This window comes from Microchirus variegatus (assembly GCF_963457635.1).
Source record: "Microchirus variegatus genome assembly, chromosome: 18".
Taxonomy (NCBI): Eukaryota; Metazoa; Chordata; class Actinopteri; order Pleuronectiformes; family Soleidae; genus Microchirus; species Microchirus variegatus.
The window spans coordinates 6,150,510-6,177,401 of record NC_139819.1 but is presented as its reverse complement, the minus strand read 5'-3'; the positions used below and the strand labels follow the sequence as shown (position 1 = coordinate 6,177,401).

Genomic DNA, 26,892 nt, shown 5'->3' with positions numbered 1-26,892 from the left:
TTAAAAAAAGGAATACGCGCTTACCAAAAACTACATCTTAGAAAATCGTGGATACTGAGAGTTTGATATTGCATCTGTTACAGAAAAGTCATCTGCCGTTGCATAGTCAGTGGTTAGGAAGGAGAACTGAGGTGTGGTGTTTGTTTGTGGATCTGAAGAAAAGTTGTGTTACTATCCCCATTGTTATTATCATCATCATCATCATCATTATTATTATTGTTATTATTCCCTCTCATTCCTTTTTTACTTCTCAGTGAGCGATAACTGCAATATCCTCTCCAGCTCCTCTTCCTCCTGCTTCCTCATTTTCTCCTCCTCCTCCTGAGCTTGTGCAGAGAGCTCCATGGCCAGGCGGAGGTCCGAGTCCGGGCTGGAGACGGAGACGGAGACGGAGCTGGTCGGACTGGACGTGTCGCCGTAGTCCACCAGCACCCCCTCTGGGACGCTCCTGGAACGACACGAGATCGATCGCTGCTCTGTGGCTTTAAACACATGTGAGTAAAAGAACTGACTGATGCTAGCGTGCTACCTTACCTGTCGCTCTGGCTTCTTGGGATTTCGTCGGTGAACTCGCCGTTTACGTCATCCCACGGCCCCTCCTGCAACGACGAAAAATATAAGATGGGGAGGCAAATAAGCGAGACAATGGATAGAAAAGGAAATGACTTGTGTGTTTCTGAGTGTTTCTGACCTGGCCCGGGACCTGTTGAGACTCCAGGATACTCTGATGGATGGCGTACTGCAAAAGCTCCTCGTCGTTGTTGGTCACCGGCGTGTGGCGGCTGCCGCCTCGACGCTGGTAACTGACGGGCACCACAAACACTGAGGGACACACCTTGAACGGAGGCAGTGCTGGGTGGGGAGTTAAAGTAAAAACAATGAGTTTTGCAGACTCTGATTGTGTACGATTTTGATGCTGGCCGCGCTCTTACCTGCAGCTTCTTCGTCTTCCCCCGAGGATGTCGGCGTGGCTGCTGGCGTTGTGCTCGCTTCTTCTTCAGTGCTGCATTTATTCACATTACCAAATGTGATCTTGGCATTCAGTACGTGAAACAAGGGGATTTCTAAAAAAAAAAACCAACACCACAAAAAGTGGTGTTAAAAAGACGACAACGGAAGAGGAATGAAAACGTTGAACGACCTCACTGACCTATTTTAACAGGGAATCCGGGAGGAAACTTCAAGGTGACAAAGTCTCGTAACCGTGCAAAATGGGAACTTGTTCGTGCCATGAGGTCGATGATGGGGGTGACCTGCTCCACCAGGGACAAGGGGTGTTCCTCGCTCATCCACAAGGTACCTTTGAATCTACACAAGAAAACACAGCTGAAAAACTGTGACCCTTTGAATCGCCGCAGTTTCGCACCATCAAGACGTCACGACACTTACTTCTGCGTTCGAATGCTCAGCTCGATGGGTCGGCCTATGTCCCTGTTCCCGAGGTCAAAGTCGGGATCGAAGTATTCATCCGGAGTGATGGCGGTGGGATTGGTGGCAGTGGCGTACTCGAGCGTGAGGTCCTACGATGAGTTAAGTAGTCGTTACTAATGAGCTGCAAAATGCATTATTGATTATTGAGGTATATGATTTTGCTGGAGTTTGTTTGTCTGTTAGCAACATAACTCGAAAAGTCCCCGACAGATTTGGATGAAATTTTCAGGAAATGTTCGCAATGGCACCAGAAACAAGTGATTCAATTTTGTAGGCACTCAGCTGCCTTGGCGGACGTCTATGCTCTCTGAGTGCTTTTCTAGTTTTCACTGTAATAATGACTGAATGCGTGTCTTACCCCCTGTGCATTAATGTGCTGCTCCACAGTCCCCAGCAGAGACTCCAGGATGTTCCTCTCACCTTAGAAGACAAAGACACAGTCAGTCGAAATATTATTTATTTAGAGCAGTGATTTATAAAAACAGAACGTTTTTTTTATCATGCACTGACTTTTTATCCTGGCTTTCTCTTCGTCTGTAAGATGCTCCGTCCTCGTCCTGATCACCACGTTTACATTGTTCACGCTGAAAACCTGAGGGGGGGCAAAACCCACAAATATAAGGTTGAATGCGATCATTACACAGCCTGGAATGTTCACGCGTTAGTTATACAACGGAGTAAATCGACTAAGTTCTGTGTGAACCTTTGCTTCGAATCCGTTGACCATTTCACATCGGTCGCTTCTCCAGCCCCAGACCCCAGACTTGTTCCTGTGAAGAGTAAAAGCTTTTCAGATACAGACTGCAGTCACAGCTTCATGTGTGGCAGACTGACCGAAATTCGTAGAAAATACAACCCTTACCTGACAAATGCGATGTCCTTTGTGTCCAAGTATGTGTTGACGATTGGCGTCGTCAACCTTTTGGCGACGTCTCTCTCCGCTGGTTGCATGGACTCGAGCGTGACCTCCTCCATTTCTTGGGAGATGTTGAAGCGCTCCGTTTCCACGACTTTGTCGTCATGGTTCACCTCCATCAGCTCTGCATGTGAATCTAAAAAAAACACAAAGTAAAAGTCAGAGGCAAGACTCAGTCTGAGAGCGACGCGTTTGGAGGAAAAACAACAACAACAACGCACCGTCTCCTCTGAAAATGTAGCTTCTGCGTCCTCGGATCCAGGTCATGTTTTCAAAGCCGAGCAGAGTGGCATCCACTCGCAGGCTGGCGCCGCTTTTCCAGATGCGACAAACATCGCTTGGACAAACCCGGGACAGCAGAGGGACTGTGAAGCAGCAGCAAAAGAATCCACAGGTAAATATGCCAAGAGGAAAACGACAGTATGTAGTTTTTCCTGTATGACCAGATGAAACACCCGAGTGTAGATATTTAAGGTTCCACTTTCATCTCTTTTTACAAACTGAAATATATACTTACTCCAACTGGTAAATTCCCACTTCATTTCCATATAGAAGTCTGGAGACTGTAGATTGTAGAAATTGCCATTATTGTTTTTTTTTGCTGATCAATATTTCCATATACAAATGGTACAAAATGGATAAGACAAACACAATAAAAACCTCTCTGATTTTTGCCAGCAGCTCAGGCACTCCTCCCAGAGCAGTGGAGGCTTTGAGGTAGTCTCTGCGTTGAAGCACCAGCTGAACCATCTCTGGATCCCCAGTGCTGACAGCCTCCTGCAGAACTACACACAGACACACGCGGTCGTGAAATGTTTTATTTATTTTTTTAAACCAGAAACCTTATTTACAGAACAGCACGGCTGTTTATTTGTACTAAGTTTTGAAACCAACCTGTCCAATTATTGGCATTTTCCGGGGTGACTTGACCGCCGTGTCTCAGGAGGACTCTCACCGACTCCAGGTGCCCGAGTGACACAGCCAAGTGCAGAGCTGTGCGACCTCTGGGATCCACTGCCTCGATATCATTCTGAGACAATCATAGGAAAATGTTAACACATGCTTCTTTTAGTAGTGTAATATAATCTAAGGCCTAGTCAGACTCAATACTGCGGTAAAGACATGGCAAGTAGTCACATGAACAAATGGCAGTGTTGTTTCTTCACTTGTTGTAACTGAGGTTTTTTCCACATTGAGTCATGCTGCTGAGGTAAATCTGTAACTGATCATTGTGGGATTGTCAGAGCTGATTACATGATCATAGTAAATTATACTTTCCTCACAAGAAAAAAGCAATGACATAAGAGCCTCTAAAACACTAGACGTGTGAAAACACGTTAGTCAGTGGCATGTTTGACAGGTGTGATTTAATCCTAATTATAAAGCTATATTATATATGTGATGATCAGGTGATCCATTAGACTTAAAGTCATTTTTGTTACAGATCCAACATATTATGTAATGGGTATCTTGCATCTGTAATAAGGTCAGGAAAATTTGACCAAAAACATCACGATAACAACAATTTGAGTCAGTCTATACTGACAATTATTTCACAAAACTGTCATATCACAAAATCCAAGGAAATGATCACTTCTTGATATATAGGAACTTGTTGTGAAGCAAAACTTTTACAGCAATGATGTGTTTTGTATATTGAGGTATACTGTACCTGAAAAATTGTTTACCACGTTATCAAAGTGTTATCACTTTTATTGCCTTCTTCTGGGTATTTTCTTCCTTCTCAATTATATCCTTTCGTTTTAAGATGATCTAGTTCATCTACACCTTGTTCTTTTTTGATGTTGGTAGATTATATAACAGCTGTAAAACTTGCCAAACCAAGTTAACATTGAAACTTGTTGATTGTGTGACAGTTTGTTTAGTCTTCGGTGCTATTTCAAACATCAGCTGACTGTGTTTGTGTGAGAAACAGTAGTAGTAGCATCTGTCAACAGGACTGGCCTTCTTTAACTGGATGCTACGGAGATGTGTCGGCTAATTTTAGCTAGCTAACCGTGCAGCACGGCAGCTGCGATGTTAGCGACGTGATATTCGGCGCGTTTGCCCACCTGTGTCGTCGTGATCTCGTTTTCCAGTTTCCGGTAATCGTTCTCCCACACCGCGCAGTGCAGGGGAAACTGCACTCGGCTGTCCTCGCTAATGTTAGCCGTGGACATCTTCCTCTCTACGGTCCCCTATCAGAGCAACGTTAGCCAACCTCTGGCGGTTCCAGCCATGGGAAGAAACTGCTAGTAGCTACGCGCTGTTGTTGTTAACAAATTATACAACAACTGGGATCCATGCGCTTAATATTTACACAACAACAGCATGAAAAATCACCCCAATACCGGTGACCGGTTTGCTAAACCCTTCACCTAAACAAAACTTTTGAACAAGGAAGTGCGAGCAGAACAAACCACTAATGACAGGGGGGCTGTCACAACCTCATCATTAACATATTATTTACATATTATTGAGACAATTTACTAATATATATCTACATGTGTTTATATGTGTGCAAGATTTTGCACAGTACGTAGATAACTCTTGAAAACAAACCGCCTTTCAAAAAGAAAAGATGAAAGAATAGCCAGCTTTGGACGCAACCATTCAGTACAGCCGCGGGGTGTGTGGGGGATTTCTCGAGTATTCCATTCATTCTCCATGGGAAAAAAGTTAAAAATAATATATATTATATTATAATATAATATATAATTCTGCTAAATTTGAAATGTCTACATTTGTTGTACTATCGCGACATTTTACGTGCCGATATTATATCGCGTTTGAGACACGTATCCATTTTTCAGCATATATTTTTTTTAACTAATGTTACAAATAAACATTAAAGATTTTGTGGATTAGGATTGAACTGTGTTACACGAGAGCCAATGTAAAATGCATGTGTTTCAATGATGGGCGAATATAGAATGAACCGACAGGTGAACTGAAATTGTGTACAAAATTAAAATATATATTTTTTGTTTTAAAGTTTTTGTTGTCGTTTTTTAAAAAATCTCCTTAGAGGTGTACACAATTTCAAAAAGAGTTAGGGACATAATGAAGAGAATGGTCTTTGAATAAGAGCCAACTCCCTTGTCCCAAACACTCCAGCCCAGTAGGTGGCGGTAGTGCACCTGTTAGCTGGCTGTCTGTCACTGTTGTAGCTCGGGTCCGTGGTGGACTGAAGACTTGGCCACAAACTCAACAAACAGACGTAGGACTGGTTAGCAAGTCTGGTGCTAAGTTAAAGGGCAGCAGCGCCGTGCCACCTCGTTCGAATGGTGCAACGTAATAATGTTCGTTACGCAAACGTTAGTCCGCGGTTAAACGAAGCAGCAGCAGGTTCCCTTTTTTTTGTTTGTTAATTAGCTAACTTAGGTGTTGCTAATGCGGAAGGCACGCGCACAGAATAATCAATGATTAGCTTAACGCCCCGCAACACACTCTGCTCATATTGAGGGCATCTTCTGCTCAATAAGGATGTCAAAACGTCTGCGAAACACAGAGGTCTGCGCCGATTGTAGTGTCCAAGGTAAGCGAATTTACACAATCCGTGCAAAGTCTTTTTTTGCTGTTGCCATTATCTGTGCCCCGAGGTGTTGTGTTTCGAGATAAGCCAAAGCCTCTTGCGCTCTTCACTTTTCTCGCTGTAAAGTTAAATATTGGTCCTGGCTCAGTCAGCTTATTTACTGACTGGGCAAGTTGTCGGTGTAGTTGACAGATCAGATTTTCCCAGGGGCTTTGGATGCAATCAGACCTGCAGCAGCTGTCTCTTTAACCGTTTCCATCCACTGTTGCTTGATTTGTGGTCAGTTTCGGTGCTTTCAGTAGCTTTTAAGACACTTTTGCTTCCAGTGGCACATTAGAATGTGGCTATCGTTGTTTTTTACAACAGATTTGAAATGCAGTAATGTATGCCATCTCACCCCAGATCAACAGGAAACCGCTCTGCAAGCTCTGTAATTGTGTCAAATACTAGTAGATGGATAGAAATACTGTAATGTGTATGTATTTGAAAACACAGCCATTAACATAAAATTAGTTTTACCTTGGATTTGTCAAATGCTTTTGCTTCACAAGTGTTTGTTGATGTCTGTCCAAGAAGTCGAACAAAACTTCTCAGCTGGTTTCTGTCTTGAATTATTCAACATTTACGAATAATTCAACTACCAGATTCACTCTACAAGGAGAACTAGGGACCAAATAAGTTGCATATAACATTTATTGGTGGATATCGACGACTAAGAAGTACATTCTTACTTCCTTAATCTCTTTTTCGTCAGATTTGACTCTGTGGTAGATTTGATTTCGACTGATATCTCCATCTGAAATAATAGACTCAACCTAATGTGTTCAACATGTGTCATCAGAGCTACATCGGCTCCTTTTAAATGAGATGGGGTAAAAAAAAAAAAAATTGAGTTAAGCTTGTGCTATAAAATCAGTAAACTGTGAAGTTTCTGTGAAAGTTGAACAAGTAACGGCTGCATTGTGTCTAGGTCCCGTTTATATAGAAATGACGTGATGTTTTTCAGCAGGCACAGGAAGCAAAACAGGATGCCGAGTGAATTGACCGCAAGCATTCAATGCAAAAGTTTTTTTTTCTTCTCCTCATTGGCACCATGCAGTGTAAAGTGTGAGTAAATCGAAAAACGATATATAACACTACAAATTTGTTGCACTGTAAAGGAAAATGAAGCAACGTAATAGCGTGCCAAATATTCAGGAACACTCAGGTTTTATTACCTTGTTTCTCATCGTGTCATTCAAACTAGTTAACCCCCCCACCCACCCATCCACTCACTCACCCCCAGGTCTACACAGCAGCTGGACCGGATTGCTCCTCCAGACAACTGTTGCCAGTTGTTGGCTGGGAATATTTTTAGAGTTTCAAAGATGTGGTATTAAATTTAGCAAGCACTTGTCGAGGAAAGGGTAAAAGAGGCATGTCGCCCGCTAACGCGTCTTGGCGGTAAGTATGTTTTGGAGAAAACTCACGTGCCAGAATCTGACCAGCAACCCCATTCAGCTGTTCCTCCCACTCCTCAGCTGCTGCTGAGATATTTACCATCTTCAATGGGCCACCCTTTCAGTCTGCTTAACAGTTGATTGGTTACCGGAGTGCCTGATGAATTTGCCGTTGTTTTGGTCTAGAGATTAGATGAAAGACAACACAATCCTGAGACACACATTTATTTTTGGTCATTACCTGCCCTATAAATCTATATAACGGATATCTGTGTTGCTGTTTTATTTAACAATGTTTTGAAAGAGGAAGCTGCCTGATTACTCAACAATACAGTCGACGAGGTGCTTCAGCCTACGCTTCCTTTTCTCACAATGAAAGGCTGCAGCTAATCCTGGCTTCAAAAAGGCCTCAAATGTCTATTGTGACGTTTCTCTCTATCTTCTTTAAATATGCTGCGTGTGTCAGTCTAACCCACATTGCATCATGTAATATTTGTATGCATCATTAGCCTGAATGATGTAGCTTGTGGTTGTATGTAGCCAGGAACTTAAGAGCTTTGCAATCATTCTGACTTTTTTTTTCTTTCTTTTTTAAATCAAAACAATCCCATCTTTTCTGGCGTATTGAAGATACAAGTGTTTAAAATCTCAACTTATTTTGTTTGGTACTGCTTGTAGCCATGGGTTTATACACATTTGGTTCTTGAGTCAGTAGTTATTTGGCACCAGGGTGGTGTTTGTGGGATGGATTCAAAATCAACTGTGTTGCAATGAGGTAATGTGGCAATGTACAATGGATTGGCTCACTGTTGCTTTTTTAAAATAATCTGGAGAACTGTTTAGGTCTATGGTAAAGAGTAGTAAGAATCTGTTGACTGTTGGCCGTGTTCTTAACCCTTTTCAGTACCGTGAGAGCGACATTATTTTGGATTCTCCTGACGCCGTTTCAAAGCAAATGGAGAAGTGACACTCACTTTAAATTAGATGAGCACATATGTGATTTAGAATGATGGCACTACATGTTAAAAGAGAAGCAGATTTGTGATATATATATTTATTTCCTCCTCTGTCAGAACCTCGCTGGGCCTCCGTGAACAGGGGCGTGTTGATTTGCGACGAATGCTGCAGCGTTCATCGAAGTCTGGGACGGCATAGCTCTCAAGTCCGCCACCTGACACACACACCATGGCCTCATACACAGCTGCAGGTAAAATCCCCACTCTCTGACTCTAAAGACTTACGTGTGATTCAGACACATTTATGTATAATTTGAGCTGTGAAGCTGTTGTTGTGCCTTGAGGTCATGTTACCCTTGGACACAGTCTATGTTACTGTAGTTTTAAATTCAGCCGCCCCGTCGCTTTTTTTCCGCCCCCAAGATAAATCGCTTGACAGCAGTTGTGCATCAGATTCCACTAAGCTGTATTGATTTGAATCCAAATATAGAAGGTGTTTATTCAGGAACAGCCAGCCTGCATTTTACAGGCTAAATCGATGATGGGATGCATTCTAAAGGTTTCTGTTTGTTTTCCAACTCAGATGGTTCAGACATTATACAGCAATGGTGCAAATTCAATATGGGAGCACTCCCTTCTGGACCCTGCGTCTGTGATGAGTGGCAAACGCAAGGCCAACCCTCAGGACAAAGTGCAGTGAGTGAAGAAAAAAAAGATACATACTGATCATTTTGATAATAATCCTAATAAACCGTATCAACATGTGCTGCATTGTCAATCATAGTCTCTCTGTTTTCTTTTTGAATCCCTGTAAAGCCCAAACAAATCCGAGTTTATAAGAGCCAAATATCAAATGTTGGCATTCGTCCACCGTATGCCTTGTCGAGAGGATGACAGCTTGACAGCTAAAGATTTAAGTAAGGTGAGGAGAAAGAGCTACCCTCAGTGATTTAAAAAAAGAAAACATTTATATAAAAAAAAAGAAGCTTTATTGTCATTTTTTTCTGTTTCTATTTCCACAGCAACTTCACTCGAGTGTCCGCACCGGGAACCTGGAGACATGTTTGAGGTTGCTATCCCTGGGAGCACAAGCTAATTTTTTTCACCCAGTAAGATGCATCCGCTTTATATCAAAACCTAACTAACGTTACATCTGTGCTCTCTGGCTCCTCTGCTGATTTGAGGTCTGCTTCTTTTGTAGGAAAAGGGAAACACACCCTTGCATGTAGCTGCAAAGGCAGGACAAGTATCTCAGGCTGAACTATTAACTGTTTATGGGGCTGATCCTGGAGCCCCTGCCAGCAATGGCAAAACGCCTATCGACTATGCAAGGTTAGCGATTTGCAAACACGTTTTATGATGCAAACCTAAATGCTTGAGTGAATTTGACCCTTTTTAAAAAAAAAATATGAAATGTTGTAGGGAAGCCAACCACCACGACCTGGCAGAGAGACTGGTGGAGATTCAGTACGAGTTGACTGATCGACTGGCGTTCTACTTGTGTGGGAGGAAACCAGGTATGTTGTCAGAGAGATAGCTGCTTAGTTGAGGAGAGACGTAGTTTTGGCTCTACTCCCCATTGAATGTTAGACGTCACTGAAATTGAATGGAACATTTCATCTATGTGAAGTAAAACTGCAGGCAGATAAACTAAAACTACCACTTATGACATCTTCATTATTTTCTAAATACCTTGTACGTTCTTGTTCCTTTCAGATCATAAAAACGGCCAGCACTTTATTGTTCCACAAATGGCCGACAGGTAAGGAAGCATAAGCGATAACTTTTAAACATTAAACAAACGTCTGTTACGTTCAAACTATTGTCAAATTAGTGAGTTCACCAGCGCTGATTGAGGCTATCGGCTCCACACAGTTCTCTCTGTGTTTTCTCAATATAAAATGGTGTTTAGATCTTGTGTCACTCGGAGACATTCACGCTCTGCACACAGCGAGTGATTTGTTTTACGCCGAGGCAGACGGCGATGACGGCGACACTTTGCCAGTGAAGTGAGGCAGTCATTCAGCAGTTTGAAGGGATAAACTCTTCTCCTGTTGCTTGACAGAGCCTCTTTTCACAGGAAGGACACAGCATATAAGCAGTGTAATGTCATTGTAGCTCTGTAGCTGTGTTTTTTAAGTCGGCTTGATATAAGTTGATATGAAGTGCATGCATCATAGGGATAGATAGGAATAATTTGTATCGGGCTACCAGAGTAAGAGCAGTGAAGCATGATTTGGATTTTTCGCTTTGAGGCCTGTTCTGACACGCTGTCGACTCGAGGTCTCTGCTCCATCTGTTCTCCGAGTTGATCGCAACAAACCCAGTGAACTGGTAGATTTACCCAAAAGCTGTGTCGTTGCTTATTAATTAATGAAACAACTCTCAGCTCTCAGCTCTAATGTCAAACAATTACACCGTGACAAAGTAACCCCTGTTCCACTTACAACTGAAATGTCATATTTGATGTGTTTTTCCACTGCTTTCTTGTGATGGATAAGGAACATGTAAGTATTCATGAGAATTAATTAAGGGCTGTGTTCACCTTCCAGCTCAGCTATAAGAATAATCTGAGTTATTTCTCTGTTTATAGCAGTTTAGATATATCGGAACTGGCCAAAGCAGCAAGGAAGAAACTGCAGTCTGTAAGTAGTGAAACTTTTGTTTGTTTGTACTGAATTGTGTTTCTATTAATGCGTCTTAATCGTAATTTTCTCATTTAAATGCAGCTCAGTAATCATTTATTCGAGGAGCTAGCCATGGACGTGTATGACGAGGTGGACCGACGAGAGACAGATGCAGGTAAAAGTCTGCATGTGTCATCTTTGTGTCCTTACACGAGGGCTACAGACCAAAATCAACATACAGAGCTGTTTCTGTTTTATTGAACCTCCTCTAATGATACTGCATTAACTGTCACGGTGCAGCGCTAGTAGTTTCTTCTTCCGTTCCTGCGCTCTTTGAGTCTGCATTTTGGGGAACAGTTGTGTGACGTTTGCACATTTTTATCATGATGACTTGTACAGTTTCTGTATTATAGGCATTAAAAGACCATTAGCTTGCGATTAGATAAACTGAGGAAAGAGAAGCGGAGGCTAGTGGAGAGGAAGTGCCAATGAGAGGTGACTGTTTTAGACCGAAACAATGACAGAAGTGCAGGTGAGACTGGGGAAAAAAATCCACTGAGGAAGCGCTACTGTCTACCACAATTGCTAAAACAATACCCATGGTTGCACACTAAGGTACATTTGATCTTGTTAGTGCGTTCAAACGCTCTATTCTTAAGTTCTAACCGTAAAAAGTTGTTGATGCAAAGTAATAATAGTGGCAAAAACCACAAAACCTACAGTGTCCAGTGCCTCATTCGTTAAAGCTGCTTGTGTTTCCCTGTGTAGTGTGGTTGGCCACACAGAATCACAGCACCTTGGTGACGGAGACGACGGTGGTGCCGTTCCTCCCTGTGAATCCGGAGTATTCATCCACACGAAACCAGGCGAGTCGGCGTCACAGAACTGTCATTTCTTGGTCTACTGTACATATTCATATTGGTGTTTTTTTTTAATTCATAGGGAAGACAGAAGCTCGCCAGATTTAACGCACACGAATTTGCCACGCTCGTGATCGACATACTAAGTGACGCGAAGCGCAGACAACAAGGCAACTCTGTATCGAGTCCCAAAGGTTAGTGTCCGATTGTTACCTTGTTCTAAGGTCTTAGTGACACTGAAGGTTTTCTTGATTGTAACTTTGTTTTTCAGACAATGTTGAACTGATCCTGAAGAGTGCGGCTGTCAGGCATTGTAGTGATAGCCAGGACAATGACCAGCCCGACTATGACAGCGTGGCTTCCGACGAGGATACAGATCAGGAGCTCCCATCGAGCAAAGGAGATAGAACCAAGGTATTTCGCAGCGCCGCTTTTTGACAAACTAAAACTACATTAGACTCTGTATTTGTGTGCCATTTCTGTTCTGTTCTGAACACCACAGAGTCTGGACTCTGACCTCTCAGACGGCCCGATCACTATGCAGGAATACATGGAGGTGAAAAACGCGCTGTCCGCCTCCGAAACCAAGATCCAGCGGCTCATGAGAGCCAACAACAACCTGAGCGATGAGCTGAGGCTGATGCAGAAAAAGGTATCCACTGAGCTCCACCTGTAAGATCACTAACACCGGGGGGGGGGGCCAGCCTGAGGGGACAGGGGGGGACCACAGCGGTCAGCAGAGCTCTTTTCCTACCCAGTGTGATCACACGTGGTTTTATAATGATGACAGAGCGACTTATATAAGGATTGCTCTGGTGCAACATAAGGCTTCTGTAACACCCTGCTGGTCCACCCTCTGTTTTGGCCAGCATGTCCAATTTCAAAGCTTGAATGTAACCTGGAGAGTATTGTTTGTTTTGGTTTGTTTTGTTAATTTGAGGGGGAAATAAAGCACCCTTGCTCCACTTTTTTTTGGTAATATATAAATTCTAGTCCAAACTGTAGTGCGCAAATTAGTGCTGGGCGAACTCTGAAACGTGAAAACGGCGGTTAACGACGTCAACGTTAACACACGTAAGCGCACAACGCGTTTCCATGAGGACTGACCGTAAAAAGACGCGCGTGACGTCATGTTTACGTGACTCCCGATTGTTAAAATGGGTCTCTAAAGTAGCGCTAAACTCTTAAAAACAGAGACACAGGTACGCTGGTTATTTGTAGCGCTGCTCTTGTCGTTTAATAAACAGACCGCTCCAGTTCGACTGTAGGTGTGCTAACGGCGCTAAAGGAGCTAATGCAGCTAACGAAGCTAACTGGTAAACAATGCCTGGACACGGGTGTCGTAAACACGTAAACATGACGTCACGCGCTTATTTTCCCGGACCAGTCGTCATGGAAACGCGCCGTGCTTTAACCTAGTGCCCAGCACTATTTGAAATATAAAGTTTTATTCAAACAATTGTCAGTTCACAAAAAATATTGTGTCACTGTGCACAAAAATCACCAAAACGTTGCGCACTTCAGCTTGAAGTAATTCTGTCTAATGTTACTAACAAGCATGTTTTTAAGAGCATGACGTAAAATGACTGGTTTTTAATCCCTTTATTGTTCATAGTGATTAATTTAAATTGTATGTGTGCACCTTGCTTCATCACAGATGCTGTGTTTTTATTTTAGCTGTTGTTTTTTTTTTACTTGTTTACATTTGATAGACAGTGATAATACTCCTTTTTTCAGTAGCTGACATAAGTCTAAAATGGTGTTTCTTTCCTTGTTTTGATTTGGTTGTTTTGGACGGTGGATGCCGATTATGCATCTCATCTTTTTTTGGAGCGACTCTCTTGGTTGCAGACTGTGAACACAACAACAACAACATATGAATATGACATTTTGAGGCAGTGCTTATAGATGATCATTTCATATATAACGACAGAGGTACGCAACATTTCTTACACAGGTGTCTTTATATTCACACAATTTCAGTCTTATAGTTGAATAGGAACCAGAGTTAGTTGCCAGTGTATCTCTGACAAAATCATCTTGATTTTGTTTGTTCCTGAATGCCTCTCAGTCTGTCTGTACTGTAGCTGCACCTTGACTTTAACTGCACCTGTGTTGCTTACCTGTGAAACAACCCTTTTGCTTGCTTGTCACCTGCTTTGCATTTTTATTTTTAGACCATGGCAAAAATAATGATTTTGTAATTCTTGTCCTATGGCTCAGATGAGAACTATATTGATATGAATTAGTATGAGTGGATTGTATGCCCAAACAAGAATAGTGGAAACCTTTTCTGTAAATACCTATTGTAGCACTGTTCACCTAGAAACGTTTCTAGATATTGACTGAATTCTTTTCTACCCTGGGAATAAATAACATAAATATTTATAGGAATAATGGGAGCTAAAGGCAGGGAGGGGGAAAAAAAAGCTTTGCTTTGCTGAGTGCACCTCTTAGTGTGTTGCTGCGTCTCTTCCAGCTGCAAACTCTGCAAAGCGAGAACACCTCTCTCAAGCGGCAGGTCACAACCAATATCTATCAGAGCCCCAGCGGTTCAGACTACCCCGACCCCTCCTCCAGCCCCTCTGCCCTGAAACGCCGGCAGTCTGCGCAGGCCAGTCGGCCCATGTCTATGTATGAGACCGGCTCGGGCCTGAAGCCCTATCTCCCTAAAGGGGAAACTTCTTACCCTGAGGAGAATATCATCCCCACCCTGCAACCCTTCCCAACTCATGTAAGTACGAATGTAAGTTCCCTGCTCTCCTCTGCTCTTTCCTCTCCACTGCCTCGTTTCCCATCACTTTCCCCTCCTGTTTCCACCTTGTTTTTTTGCCGTTTTCATTCATCACTGGGTTATTTTTTTCCTCCAACATCCAGAGTCATTCAAAAATCACAATGCCGTACATTCAGAGATGAGCCAGTCACATATTTCATTTCCGTATACACAACACTGTTGTCTGTATATAGCTGTTGTTTGCTGGAGTGTCGCTTGTTCATTAGCATAAAAAAAAAGAGAAAACTTCAAAACTTTGCTGTACAAGCAAGGTGATGCTGTTATTGTTATTGTTCTATTTTGAAAGTTTGTACTGTGTTTTATGTTGATGAAGCATTAAAACTACCATACAAATACTCTGTGTTTTTGTAATGCATGATAAATTCACACACTCACTTTTCCTCGTCACCCGTTTAAATTAGGGCTGGGCATTAGGAGTGGATTATTCGCTCTAATCCAATGACTGCCTCACTTTTGGTGTATCGATTATCACAGGGTGGCAGCATGTGTTTTTGCAGAAGTGGTGGGTTTTACTAGGGTCTTTGAATGCATCTCGTTAGCTGTGAACCCTGCACTACTTTCTCTAGCTCTCATGCGCTGGAGTTAAGAATATTCTACTATTCGATGAATAATACCTTTGAACAAAAATGCCCATCCCTAGTTTAAATGCTGTCTTTGGTTCATGTATTTCTTTGCAGTTAAGTTATGAATTAATTCTCTTGACGAATGAACCAACAGGGTCTACAGTCTTGCTTTTATTTTGTTGATACCCAGGGAGCTAATGTAGGACAACAACTAAGATCTTTCCACATAACATTTATTAACTACTGCTAACATTTCTGAAATGTAAGGACTGTCTAACCCTGACACTAGTCACAGATAATGGTTTCTTTCAGTTCCATTCTCAATGCACACTATCTCATAACCGCCGACTGACTTGGAAGAGGTTTGTTGGACGTCGTCGGAAGTGTAATCAAATCAAAATCTTTAGTTTGTGTTAACTTTATTTAATTTAAAGTTTTAAGTTTCCTTAAAGTGTGATCTGAACCCTGTCCTCAGAGCGAAAGAGGCGCTTTCGTGACCACCTCTTCATCCCTCCCCTCATTCCCATCAACCCTGTCTTGGTCGAAGGACGAAAGTGCTCACAAGGTTAAGTACATCCTCACTTGGTCCACGCCTTGTGGGGCACGCCAAACGCTACCATGGAGCCTCTTACCATCTCTACCTCTTCCTCCTCCTCCTCCTCTCTCACACTCTTCTGTTCTCCATATTGCGCTGCTGCATGAGCCAGAATGGGCAAAGAAGCCTTTTCTTCACCAGCATTGTCCTCATTTTGCAGCCACACACAAGTGGAATTGTGTGGTTTTGGAAAAAATCCTCTGCCTGAACGCTGAGCAAAAAGTTGTGCTTTGCTATGTAGCATCTTCCGATTTTATAGCTTTCTGTCAACGCCATGGAAACCTGTGTAGCAGATGATGTTGAAAGGGTTCGATTGTAAGGATTCTTGTTCGTTTTTGACCTACATTTTCAGTTTTCCCATTTCAAACACTGGCTACACAGAAAAGTCTCCTTTTTAACTCAGTCTCTAACAACTGCTTGTCCATTTTGCACTGTGAGCTTCCAGCAGCATGGCGTCATCACTGGTTGTTTACAACGCATCATCTCTTCAGGCAAAACAAAGCGTTATCTAAACACGAGTAAAGCAAGCTAATGTGTGCAGCGTTGCATTTTGAACTCCATACAAGTGGAGAGTTTTGTTAAGATACTTGGACAAAGACTAAAAAGACTGTAATGTGTGTGTATATCCAGGTTATGGGACAACAATCACATGTTGATTGTGGTGAGTTTCCATTATTGGGATAACTATGAATGTGTTCTTGCCCACTAACGCACACAGCTCTGCTACTTCAACTTCATCTTTACAGTCATTTCAGGACATTATCTGAGATAAAATTCTTGGATTTCACTTTAAAAAGTTCACTTTAAAGCATATTTCTAATGTTGTTGTTAACTAATGTAGTTTAATCTGCATGTAGCCGTCGATCACATCTGGTCGAGGACAATGATGTAAATCCCATTTTCTGTGATACATTTAGTTATTGTGTTTGTTTAGTTTTCATTCACTCATTCACATCCTGTTCCCAAATAAAAATCCCCCTTTTCATGTTTACTTTAGTGATTGAGAAAAGCTTGTGGGACATGGTTCAGATGTCTGTAGCCACACTTTGCTGAGAACTAGTCGGTTTTAATTATGGTCCATGAGTCAACTGTAATTTACATATTGAATGTTTAATGAAGATCATGAGTCATGAGTAAAGTATCTGAGCGCTGCCAAATCTCTCCAACTAATCCCGTTGTTAATGGTGTAAATGTCTTGCTTCACAGCTTCATTGACTTGTGCCAAACATCTGCACCACTTTTTTATTCCAGTTTGTCGCCGTCGCACAGTTTCGCGAACGGAAAAAAGGGCAACGACTGCAGCATATTGTGTGTTTGTGTTGTGGACCTGATCTGCGGTGTCGAAACTGATGATTTCACTGCAGCTGTTTCTCGTTTAAATATGGTCAGTGATGTGAGACACGTTTTTTTTTTTTTTTTTTTTTGTCTTTGTCTCTCTTTATTCTAGGCCTCAAAGTTAGAGAAGCAGAGCAGCATGCCAGAAAGTGACTATGACAACACTTTCTACGACTCGGAGTTAGATGATTCAAGGTAAGAGTACATTTTAAATGACTGAGGCTGAGGAGATTTGGCAGTAGATGTCATTTTTTTTTTTTTAATTTTCCTTCAGCAGTTTGTGCAGGAGAGGCAGACTGAGGAGCAGTGGCTGGATGGGCGAGGGAACTTCTATCCCGGAGCTGGATAATCTGGAGATGGAGTTGGACCCTGCGCTTCCCAGCACTGAAGACGTCATCCGCAAAACTGAGCAGATCACCAAGAACATCCAGGAGCTGCTTCGAGCAGCTCAGGAAAACAAACATGACAGGTCAGAATCTTAAAATTTTTTTTTTTATTTAAGTGTAAACTGTCATTTCCTTGCTTCCATGAAGTTCCTTTCTCATTTTTTGTGTATTCTGTTGAGTTTACTCTCTATAATTTCCTCATTTTTTTTCTGCAAATGTCACTTCCCTCCTCATTCTACTTCCACTCTGCTGTTGTCATGTTGTTTTGTTGTTGCGGTGCACCCCCCCCCAAACCCCGACATCCAAATTGACTCCAGACCATGTGAGCGTGAAGGTGTGCGTCGGCTCAGGCACAGTCTGGGATGTTTCAGCACTCTGGTTCCCTGGGCTGAGAAAGCTTCTCCTCCCCTTCAGCCGCTCAGCCTCCGGTCCCCTGACCCCTCCTCCTGGTACTCTGGCTTCTGTCCCTGCCTCACACACAGTTTCTGCTCCATCCTTTCTCTTCTCTCACCTTCTAACAAGCGCTCTAGCTTTCTTTTTTTTTTTTTTTTAACCTCTGATGTGCTGATTAAAGCTTGAAACTAATCATTTTTCGGGGAAGCCAATATGGCCAAAAAGTGACTAAACTTCTTAAAATGACATGTTAAACCGATGCATCTGAACCAAAACATAATATCAATGCATACATATAGCAATTATATCATAATCTGTATATTAAAATGAGTGTTCCAGGTCCCATCTGAGCAGAAAATTAGAATATATTGAGTAGCCAGCAGGGGGCGCCTCCACTGTTTGCAAATAAGAACTCAGTTAACATGGAGGTGTATAGGGAAAATTAACTTCTCACTTGATTTATAATGTCATATAATGTCCTGAGGAGTCTTATTCGCTAGTTTGAGGTCTTTTTTAATAACATGTTGTTAAATATTGTAAATTATGTCGCCATTTAGAGGAAATTAGACGGATAAAGGAGCCTGGTTGCAGGTGATGAACTCCGAACTCTTATTTATTGCAAATTTGGAGACTTCAAAAGGAAGTTCTGTTGTGGAAATTCTCTGCTGCTGGTGAAGAATGAAATCGAGAACTTCTGCCGACTAATGAGGTTTTATTTTCTTTGCAAGGAAAAGGTCAGTGTTCACAGGAGTGATCCTAGCTGGAGAAAAACCCAGAGCAAAGTGAGACCTCCACATTTATACCTGAGCAGCTCTGCAGGAGTCTGCCTTTCCAGGCCGTAGCTAAGCAGCTCCCCTTTTGCATTCCTTCAATAGACAAAGGGGTCTGCCTTTCCAGGCTGTGTTTTCACACCTCGTTGTCTACTGTAGCTATCGGGGAGCCAACTCCCTGCGGATGTTGTAGGAAGGTGCAGGTTCAGTTTAGACATCCTAATTACACAATATACAATACACAAAATGCCCTGGAATCTTTGTTATATTGAAAGTGAAGAAAATGATTTCAAGATATTTATTGTTACTGAATTATAGCCCAGTCTGAGTGCAGTTGCTAATTGACTCTAAATTCACTCCATTTATTTGCTGAAAAGATGAAAGTTACAAAGTAACTGAACAGTAGCTGAAAGTGTAGTGTTTTTCATGTAAAATTGCAGATAATGTGTGTATAACCTGTTCTATAACATGTTATTAGCTGGACTTAGAGCATGCATGATGCCTTGTGAACACACAACAAAGTCTGTTAGTTGACTTGCATGTAATAACTTGTTTTTTTTGTTATTTCATCAATATATAATTATTTAATTAATGTTGCATCCATATGTTGAACTCGCTGACAAAGCTCTTCTCCTCGCAGCTTCATACCCTGCTCAGAAAGAATCCATGTGGCTGTGATAGAAATGGCCGCCCTCTTTCCCAAGGTATGACAACAGCCAAATCCTTCACAATGTGGATTAATCAGCAAGTTTATTTATTACTTATTGTTATTTATTAGAAAATAAGTAGTGTGTGTGGTCAGATTCAGTGTTAGACCAGCAGAGGTTGTTGTCCTCGACAGCATCAAGATTATTTTTGGATTATAATTTCCCCCGCCCTTCCTCTGCAGAAGCCGCGCTCGGAGACTGTGAGAGGCTCTCTGCGTTTGTTGACGTCCAGCGCGTACCGACTTCAGAGCGAGTGCAGGAAGGCGGCGCCCTCAGAGGGCTGCCCGAGCCCGGACATGCAGCTGGTCACTCAGCAGGTCATCCAATGTGCTTATGACATTGCCAAGGCTGCCAAGCAGCTCGTCACCATCACCACAAAGGAGAATACCAACTAGCAGCACTTACAGGGCATCTCTTTTATTTTTTTAATGGTTTTGTTTTTGGGTTTTTTCTATTTGTCGTATATGCATGCATTTGTTTTTTTTTTTTTAATTTATGACAAAAGTATTGACACAATTTAAAGTCGGCAGCTTTACTTGAAGATGTCCAGCTGTCGTAGTAGCACAATTTCTCTTCAGGCAAAGACGAAATACGATTCTGTCTCCTTTAATCTTCACAAATCGGAGTAAAACTTACTCCAACTTAAGATTTAAGCACAGTACAGTCTTTTATTTTAGTATTTTTTCTGTCCAAAGTCATACAAGATATATATAAAAAAGCCATGAATGAAATCTTTGCCATTGAACACTTACTTCCTCTCATTACTAACACTGTATAACCATAATACTGCATATTGACCAGTTAGGTAACTACCATTAAATGTTGGGAGACTTCATTTATGCACACGTTGAAGCTCTTATTAGCTAATTGCTAATGTTTGTTGCATCAAAAAAAAAAAAAATAAGCTATTGATATGGTTTGTGTGATCCAGTCTGCAGTGCACTTATTAATTACAGCCGTTTATGTCCATTTAATGAGGGGTAAGAAAAAACACTAGTTTGGATGTCGAGTCGTATTCATCACCAGCACGAAGATGTTGTAATGATTTCAAAGAGGCTCAAATTGTACTCTGGAGTCGTGTGTGTGTGTGTGTGTGTGTCGTTGCAGTGTTTGGTGATATTTATTGCAGAGCCAGACTGTGCTGCGTCCATTCATGTGTTGGTTTTGTATTTCAATTGCAACATGTGGGACTGTTGCTGTGGACCTCTCCCTGTTGTTGTTGTTGTTATTGTACTTCCCAGTGTTCGTCCTCACCAAACATTTTTGAAATCTGATCATGGTGATCAGCTCGTTAACTTGTTTTTTTGGGGGAATAAAATTAATTATTTTCTAAATAAACTTAATTTATAACTACAAGCTGCTGTGTTTTGCCATATTTTATTTTTATGTTTTTTTCCATTTGTGTTGCTTTGATATGAAAACAATGAGTTTATTTGATTGACACTTTTTGTCTTTTATTCATCAAAAATCTCAATTCAGGACATTAAAACATAAAGCTCTAAGAGTAGAACAAAACATCTATTATAAAATATATTAAAATGAACGTAATTTTTATACACGCGTCTATACGTACATCATTGAGAATCTTTTCTATGCAGAAAGTGGGAGTAAAAATGAACCAACAATAATATGTAGCTTAAAAAAATCTATTTGGCACAAGAAAAAAAATGTCATCTGGAGAAAAGAGGCACAACTCGAGAATCAAACCTCTTTAGAAGTTGATGAAATTACAAATGGTGATGAATACCTTGAGGTTTTTGCAATCGTCGTGTGGAAGTTGTTTTTAAGAAACACTTGTGCTTATGTTTTCTTGCAGAACGCTCATGTCCAGGCGGATCGAGGTCTGCTGTGAATCTGAAAGTTTCAAGCATATTTTATTAGTATTGATTATTGATCGTTCTGAAATAAGACCTCTGAGGATAATTATTTATTCATTCATCTGTTTACCTTCTCCTGGTGTCCTTTCTTGGCGATCCTCTGCATCTCTGACCTCAGCTCCTCCTCTTGGATTTGCTCGGCCTCCCTTTCCTGCTCCTCTTCCTGCTTCTTCCAACGCTGCTCCTCCCAATATACATGACGCTGCTGCGCCACCTACAGGGAGTAAACGCAAACAGCGTCAGGTCTGATTTTGTGTTAGTTTTTCCCCATAAGTAAGCTTGTGTTGCTCATGTGCTGACCTGAGCATCTAACTCTTGTATCCTTTGAGTCCTGCGCCCCTCCTCCTGCTCCTTCTCTCGCCGTCTCGTCTCCTTCTCCTGCTCCAGCTCCTCGATCAACTCCTCTCGCCTCCTCAGCGACTCCGCCTGATCCTCGCGGTTCTTCTGCATCTTTTGCTCCAGCTGCTGCTGTCGCCCAGCGAGAACCTTAGCAAATAAAGAGGAAAAAAAACACTAATTAAATCTTTTCAATTTCACTCGAATAATCAAAGTATTCAGAAGGAAACTTACCTCTTGCATGAGTAGCTCCCTGGCTTTTTTCTCTTTCTCCCACAAAGCTTCTCGTTTCTCCCACACATGCCGAGCTTCCGCTCTAAAATGGATGAGATACGTTTGTTTCATATTTTGAGAGAAGATCCCGCAGAGTCGCTGCTTGAATATTCTCGACGCCCACCTGTGTAAGACGTCGATCTCATCCTCGCGTTCTCGCTCCAGCTCCAGTTGCTCTTCAATCACTTGTTTCATCCAGGCGGCGTCGGCAACAGCCCTTTCCCTCCGTGCCGTCTCCAACCACCTGTCCTCCTCCTCTCCTTCCACCAAGGCTTCCAGAATCTTACGGTCGGCCTCCTGGTCGACACAAAGGAATTCAAGCATCATATCAAAAACCTTAAAAAATAAATGATGGATTCTTTCTGGAGTATACTCTTAGTCGACGAACCAGTTCTTCCTGCACTTGCTGGGTTCTTCTCTTCAACTGGGCTCGATATTGGCGGATCAGTACTTCCCTGTAATACAACAAATTATCTCCATAAGTTATCATTCTAAATGTAATAGAACACTATTATCAGCAGAAAGAGCTACTTTTACCCCATCTCAGACTTTTGTTTCCTTTCCTCCGCCTTCATTCTCTCCTCCTCTATCTTCTCAAGCTCCCACTGCTGCAGCAACAGATCCTCCTGCTCCTTCTTTAAACGAGCAGCCTGCGAGAAAAAAGAGAGTTTTTAAATGAATGTCATTTCTCACAGATTATACAATTTAATCCCAAATATGTACCTCTTTTTCCCTTAGGTTCAGCTCTTCCATCTGTTTGCACAGCTCCTGTGCTCTCTGGCGCTCCTCAGCTTTCTTTTTCTCCTCCGTCTGCTCCATCCTCTCCAGAGCCTCCCTCCGCGTCCTTTCGTACTCGTTTTCAAAGTGCCTCTGCTCCTGCTGCTCTGCCTCTTCTTGCTGCGCGTTTGAAGAGATGGGTCATTTACAGCGCGCGTCTCAACTTTCACCCGCGATGTGATGCGACTACGCCGAGAGGATTAACTCTGAGAGAGGATTTCAGACTTGATACTGTGGTCACAGATGACACGAGCGCGGGCTGGATTAAAAATGGATTCCTGACATAAATAATTAGTCACATGACAAAGTTTAATGACTTGTGGTTGACCACACTGGCCTGAGGGGAAAGTGATACGTAAAAGTAACAAGGAGACATTTTTTACGGCCTGATTACTGTGCACTAATGTGAATTTCTTACCTGTTTCTTCTCAGATATCTGCTCCTGCCACTGACCGACAACATGGTCTAGATGTAATGACGACTCAACCTGTTGACGGATTAGCAGAACAAGTTCTGTTACAGGTGAGATAGAGGGATTGTGGAATATACAATCGATATTTGTTTCCAGATCAAGTGGACATCTTGTCAACAAGTGTCAGTTTTCTCGACAGCGATAAACAACGTGCATTAATACTTGAAACTGGGCTACCTCTCGCAACTCTGCGTTGTTTTTCCTCCAGTGCTCCTTCAACAGCTCTTGTGCAACCTGAAGAGAAACAGAAATGACAGGAATCAAACACTGCACATTTCATTGTCAATAAAAAAAAAAACACATGCACTTATGTCAATGTCACTACCTTTTTGCTTCTTTCCTCTCTTGCTGTGCGAAGTTCTTCCGTTTTACGCATCAACTCTATCTCCAGTGTTTTGTCGTCTGGAACCAGGGCCCTGAGCTCCGCCTCCAGTTGTCGTCGCTCCTTTTGAAGCATGGCCCCGAGACGTGTTCTGCGCTCCTCCAGCCTGGCCTTGTCCTCCTCCTTCATCCTCTGTCTTTGGTATGACGTCATACTGACAAAACAGTGAAATCTTCCGTTACACAGTCAATTTAACAGATAAACGAAGCCTATATAGAGTCTGTTTTATGAGTCTAACACACACACTATAGACTGAACTTGCTATGTCTTAAGTCATAGGTCAAAGCACATGAGGTCAAATGGATAACATGACACTTCATACACTGTTTCTAAAGAAATGGGTTGATAATGACATTCTGTATAGCAGTCAGTCAACAAGGAGGGTACATTTTGTTCCTACTCTGAATTCCTATCAGAATAACCTGTGCCCCTAAGAGGATCTGCGATAGTCTTTGATGTTATACTACTTTATATGATTTTATATATAGGGATACATACAATGGCTTCATATTAAAGGAAAGCCCAGGTAAATAAAGACTTGTACAGTCTTCATTTGATCTCTAGATTAGCTGGGAAAAAAATGGAAAGGTAGCCTTTATGTGAACCGACCATGGTTAATAAGAGTCAACATATTTGTTTGTGTGTTGCGATCACGTGTAGCTGCTGCAAGAGGAGGAGTTACCTCTGGTTGAAGGACCGTTGGGAGCTCCACACCGCCTGTTTCTGACCGCAGACAGTCTGCTCCTTGTAGTACCGGGCATGCAGGTCCCACTGCTGCCGACACCGGGCCTCCTGCTCCCGCTGCCGGGCCAACTGTCTGGCCATGACCCGGGACCGGTTGGGTGCATGGGCCGAGAGATTCGGCAGAGCCATATACCTAAATATTCATTAATAACAATTAACGACCTTAACATATAATCCTCAATTCAGTTACCTGGTCAACTTAACAATACCTCAGTCAAACACTGGATTTATAACACGAAAGAGCAGTCATTTAAACCAAATGATTCCGTATATTATGTTGTTACATGCTAAGTGTTTACTCGGAAAGAAACGTGCCAAGAGTTTCACCTCGCGATAACAAGCGCGTATCTGAGTTTAGAGCCGTTATAGCTCGATAAATGACATGTATTTACCTTCACGGTTGAGGAGTGGCTGCCTTTTTTATCGGCGTTTGTCGAATTCAGTCGTTATTTTTATCTTTTCGCGCAGAAAACTCGGCTCTAATCAGCCTCCCAGTGTTCCTTAGTTACCGATCGCCACTTCCTGGTTACTCGCATGCTACGGGACGACGTAACGATCAAACTTAACAGTTGACCGGGAAAACAAAGCGCGAAATTGGTAGTATGGCGTCATAAAAGGATAAACCTCATTTGGAATACTACTACTACTAACAACAACAATAATAAGGTTTTGTTCTAATTATTTATGTATATATTTATTTATGTATTTGTTTATTATTATTATTATTATTATTATTATTATTATTATTATTAGTATTTATCTTATTATTAGCATTTATTAAAAGCATTAATCTTCTTGGAAATTTCATGAGTTTTTTAAATGTATTTATTTATTAATACATTTTATTTTACCATAACTACTACTGATTCTGTTACTACTGAAAATAAAAAATACATTCAAATCTTAGCCCTGAACATATCTGGTTTCCAATAAATGCCCCATTAGGACCAGGATTTGCTCTCTAATGGTCCTGACAAGGTGAGTATGTGTGTGCCAGAAAAGGTCCCAAACAGGTGACACACACACACACACACACACACACACACACACACACACACACACACACACACACACACACACACACACACACACACACACACACACACACACACACACACACACACATTCTTGTACTTGCTGCATACTGAGGACCAGCATTTCCACTTATAAATCAACACAATTACAAATATCTACTTCATGAACGACATCTCCAAAGAACTACTGGTTGCAGTACCATAAAATGTCTGCAGGTGGAGCCCCAGAGCAAAAAGGGCTATAAAACTGTTTCAATTTTTTTAAATTTTTGGTCCAAAATTTTATATTTTATGTCAACCACAATTTGTCAAAAAAAATTTGTCCAAAATTTGACAAAAATGGCATACTATACTATGTCGTCCAAAATTTGAAAAAATCTTTGACAAAAAAATTTTGGTCCAAAATTTGACAAAAAAAAATTGGTCCAAAATTGGACAAAAAATAATTTGTCCAAAATTTGACAAAAAATAATTTGTCCAAAATTTGACAAAAACGGCATGCTATACTATGTCGTCCAAAATGTGAAAACATTTTTGACAAAAAAAATTTGGTCCAAAATTTGACAAAAAACATTTGGTCCAAAATTGGACAAAAAAAAATTTGTCGAAAATTGGACAAAAAATAATTTGTCCAAAATTTGACAAAAAAAGTGTCCAAAATTTGACAAAAAAAATGTGTCCAAAATTTGACAAAAACGGCATACTATACTATGTCGTCCAAAATTTTAAAAAATCTTTGACAAAAAATTTTTGGTCCAAAATTTGACAAAAAAAAAATAGGTCCAAAATTGGACAAAAAAAAATTTCTCCAAAATTTGACAAAAAATAATTTGTCCAAAATTTGACAAAAACGGCATACTATACTATCTCGTCCAAAATTTGAAAAAATCTTTGACAAAAATGTTTTGGTCCAAAATTTGACAAAAAAAATGTGTCCAAAATTTGACAAAAAAAAATGTGTCCAAAATTTGACAAAAACGGCATACTATAATATGTCGTCCAAAATTTGAAAAAATCTTTGACAAAAAAATTTTGGTCCAAAATCTGACAAAAAAAAGATTTGTCCAAAATTTGACAAAAAATAATTTGTCCAAAATTTGACAAAAACGGCATACTATACTATCTCGTCCAAAATTTGAAAAAATCTTTGACAAAAATGTTTTGGTCCAAAATTTGACAAAAAAAAATGTGTCCAAAATTTGACAAAAACGGCATACTATACTATGTCGTCCAAAATTTGAAAAAATCTTTGACAAAAAAATTTTGGTCCAAAATTTGACAAAAAAAATTTGGTCCAAAATTGGACAAAAAAAAAATTGTCCAAAATTTGACAAAAAATAATTTGTCCAAAATTTTACAAAAACGGCATACTATACTATGTCGTCCAAAATTTTACAAAAATTTTGAGCCAAAATGTGTGGTCCAAATTTTTATTTTTTTTATTTTGACAAATTGAGTATAGCATATAGCAACCTAAGGAAGTGATTTCAATGAAAACAATGTGAGGACCGGCCAAAATGTCCTCACTCTGTAAAAATGACCTCCCTTTGTTGGTTAAAAACCTTCACTGGTCCTCAGTATGCTGCAAGTACAAGAACACACACACACACACACACACACACACACACACACACACACACACACACACACACACACACACACACACACACACACACACACACACACACAC

General features: G+C 41.2%; 3 protein-coding genes across 3 annotated transcripts in view; 1 reads left to right on the top strand and 2 right to left on the bottom strand.

Moving 5' to 3' along the window:
• Positions 1-243: 243 nt before the first annotated feature.
• Positions 244-4,717, bottom strand: ankrd13a (ankyrin repeat domain 13A; the record flags this gene model as incomplete). Its single annotated transcript, XM_083905454.1, has 15 exons — positions 4,420-4,717; positions 3,242-3,377; positions 3,008-3,132; positions 2,865-2,910; positions 2,569-2,712; positions 2,294-2,483; positions 2,135-2,201; positions 1,942-2,023; positions 1,790-1,851; positions 1,390-1,520; positions 1,151-1,308; positions 933-1,064; positions 692-852; positions 535-599; positions 244-448 (listed from the first exon to the last, which is right to left on the bottom strand). Exons 1-15 carry the CDS (start codon positions 4,525-4,527, stop codon positions 244-246), a joined length of 1,812 nt encoding a protein of 603 aa, XP_083761580.1. The 5' UTR covers positions 4,528-4,717.
• A 1,116-nt stretch (positions 4,718-5,833) lies between these two features.
• Positions 5,834-26,892, top strand: part of git2a (G protein-coupled receptor kinase interacting ArfGAP 2a) — a gene marked incomplete at its 5' end in the record, with an annotated part of 114,478 nt that continues 93,419 nt past the window's right edge. Inside the window, 21 exons of the mRNA XM_083904965.1 lie at positions 5,834-5,885; positions 8,395-8,528; positions 8,861-8,973; positions 9,094-9,199; positions 9,300-9,386; positions 9,479-9,609; positions 9,700-9,794; positions 9,994-10,039; positions 10,871-10,922; positions 11,007-11,079; positions 11,673-11,770; positions 11,847-11,958; positions 12,036-12,178; positions 12,267-12,416; positions 14,244-14,498; positions 15,597-15,686; positions 17,164-17,246; positions 17,326-17,520; positions 17,755-17,886; positions 19,241-19,304; positions 19,490-20,549. Coding sequence (XP_083761091.1) covers positions 5,834-5,885; positions 8,395-8,528; positions 8,861-8,973; positions 9,094-9,199; positions 9,300-9,386; positions 9,479-9,609; positions 9,700-9,794; positions 9,994-10,039; positions 10,871-10,922; positions 11,007-11,079; positions 11,673-11,770; positions 11,847-11,958; positions 12,036-12,178; positions 12,267-12,416; positions 14,244-14,498; positions 15,597-15,686; positions 17,164-17,246; positions 17,326-17,520; positions 17,755-17,886; positions 19,241-19,304; positions 19,490-19,702 — 2,424 coding nt within the window. The 3' untranslated portion in view covers positions 19,703-20,549. The remainder of the gene's footprint in view (positions 5,886-8,394; positions 8,529-8,860; positions 8,974-9,093; positions 9,200-9,299; positions 9,387-9,478; positions 9,610-9,699; positions 9,795-9,993; positions 10,040-10,870; positions 10,923-11,006; positions 11,080-11,672; positions 11,771-11,846; positions 11,959-12,035; positions 12,179-12,266; positions 12,417-14,243; positions 14,499-15,596; positions 15,687-17,163; positions 17,247-17,325; positions 17,521-17,754; positions 17,887-19,240; positions 19,305-19,489; positions 20,550-26,892) is intronic.
• On the bottom strand, positions 21,031-24,646 carry tchp (trichoplein, keratin filament binding). Its single transcript, XM_083904964.1, has 13 exons — positions 24,561-24,646; positions 24,107-24,301; positions 23,368-23,578; positions 23,220-23,276; positions 22,989-23,057; positions 22,517-22,690; positions 22,331-22,443; positions 22,182-22,248; positions 21,918-22,090; positions 21,755-21,836; positions 21,485-21,670; positions 21,255-21,398; positions 21,031-21,161 (listed from the first exon to the last, which is right to left on the bottom strand). Exons 2-13 carry the CDS (start codon positions 24,295-24,297, stop codon positions 21,129-21,131), a joined length of 1,500 nt encoding a protein of 499 aa, XP_083761090.1. The 5' UTR covers positions 24,298-24,301; positions 24,561-24,646; the 3' UTR covers positions 21,031-21,128.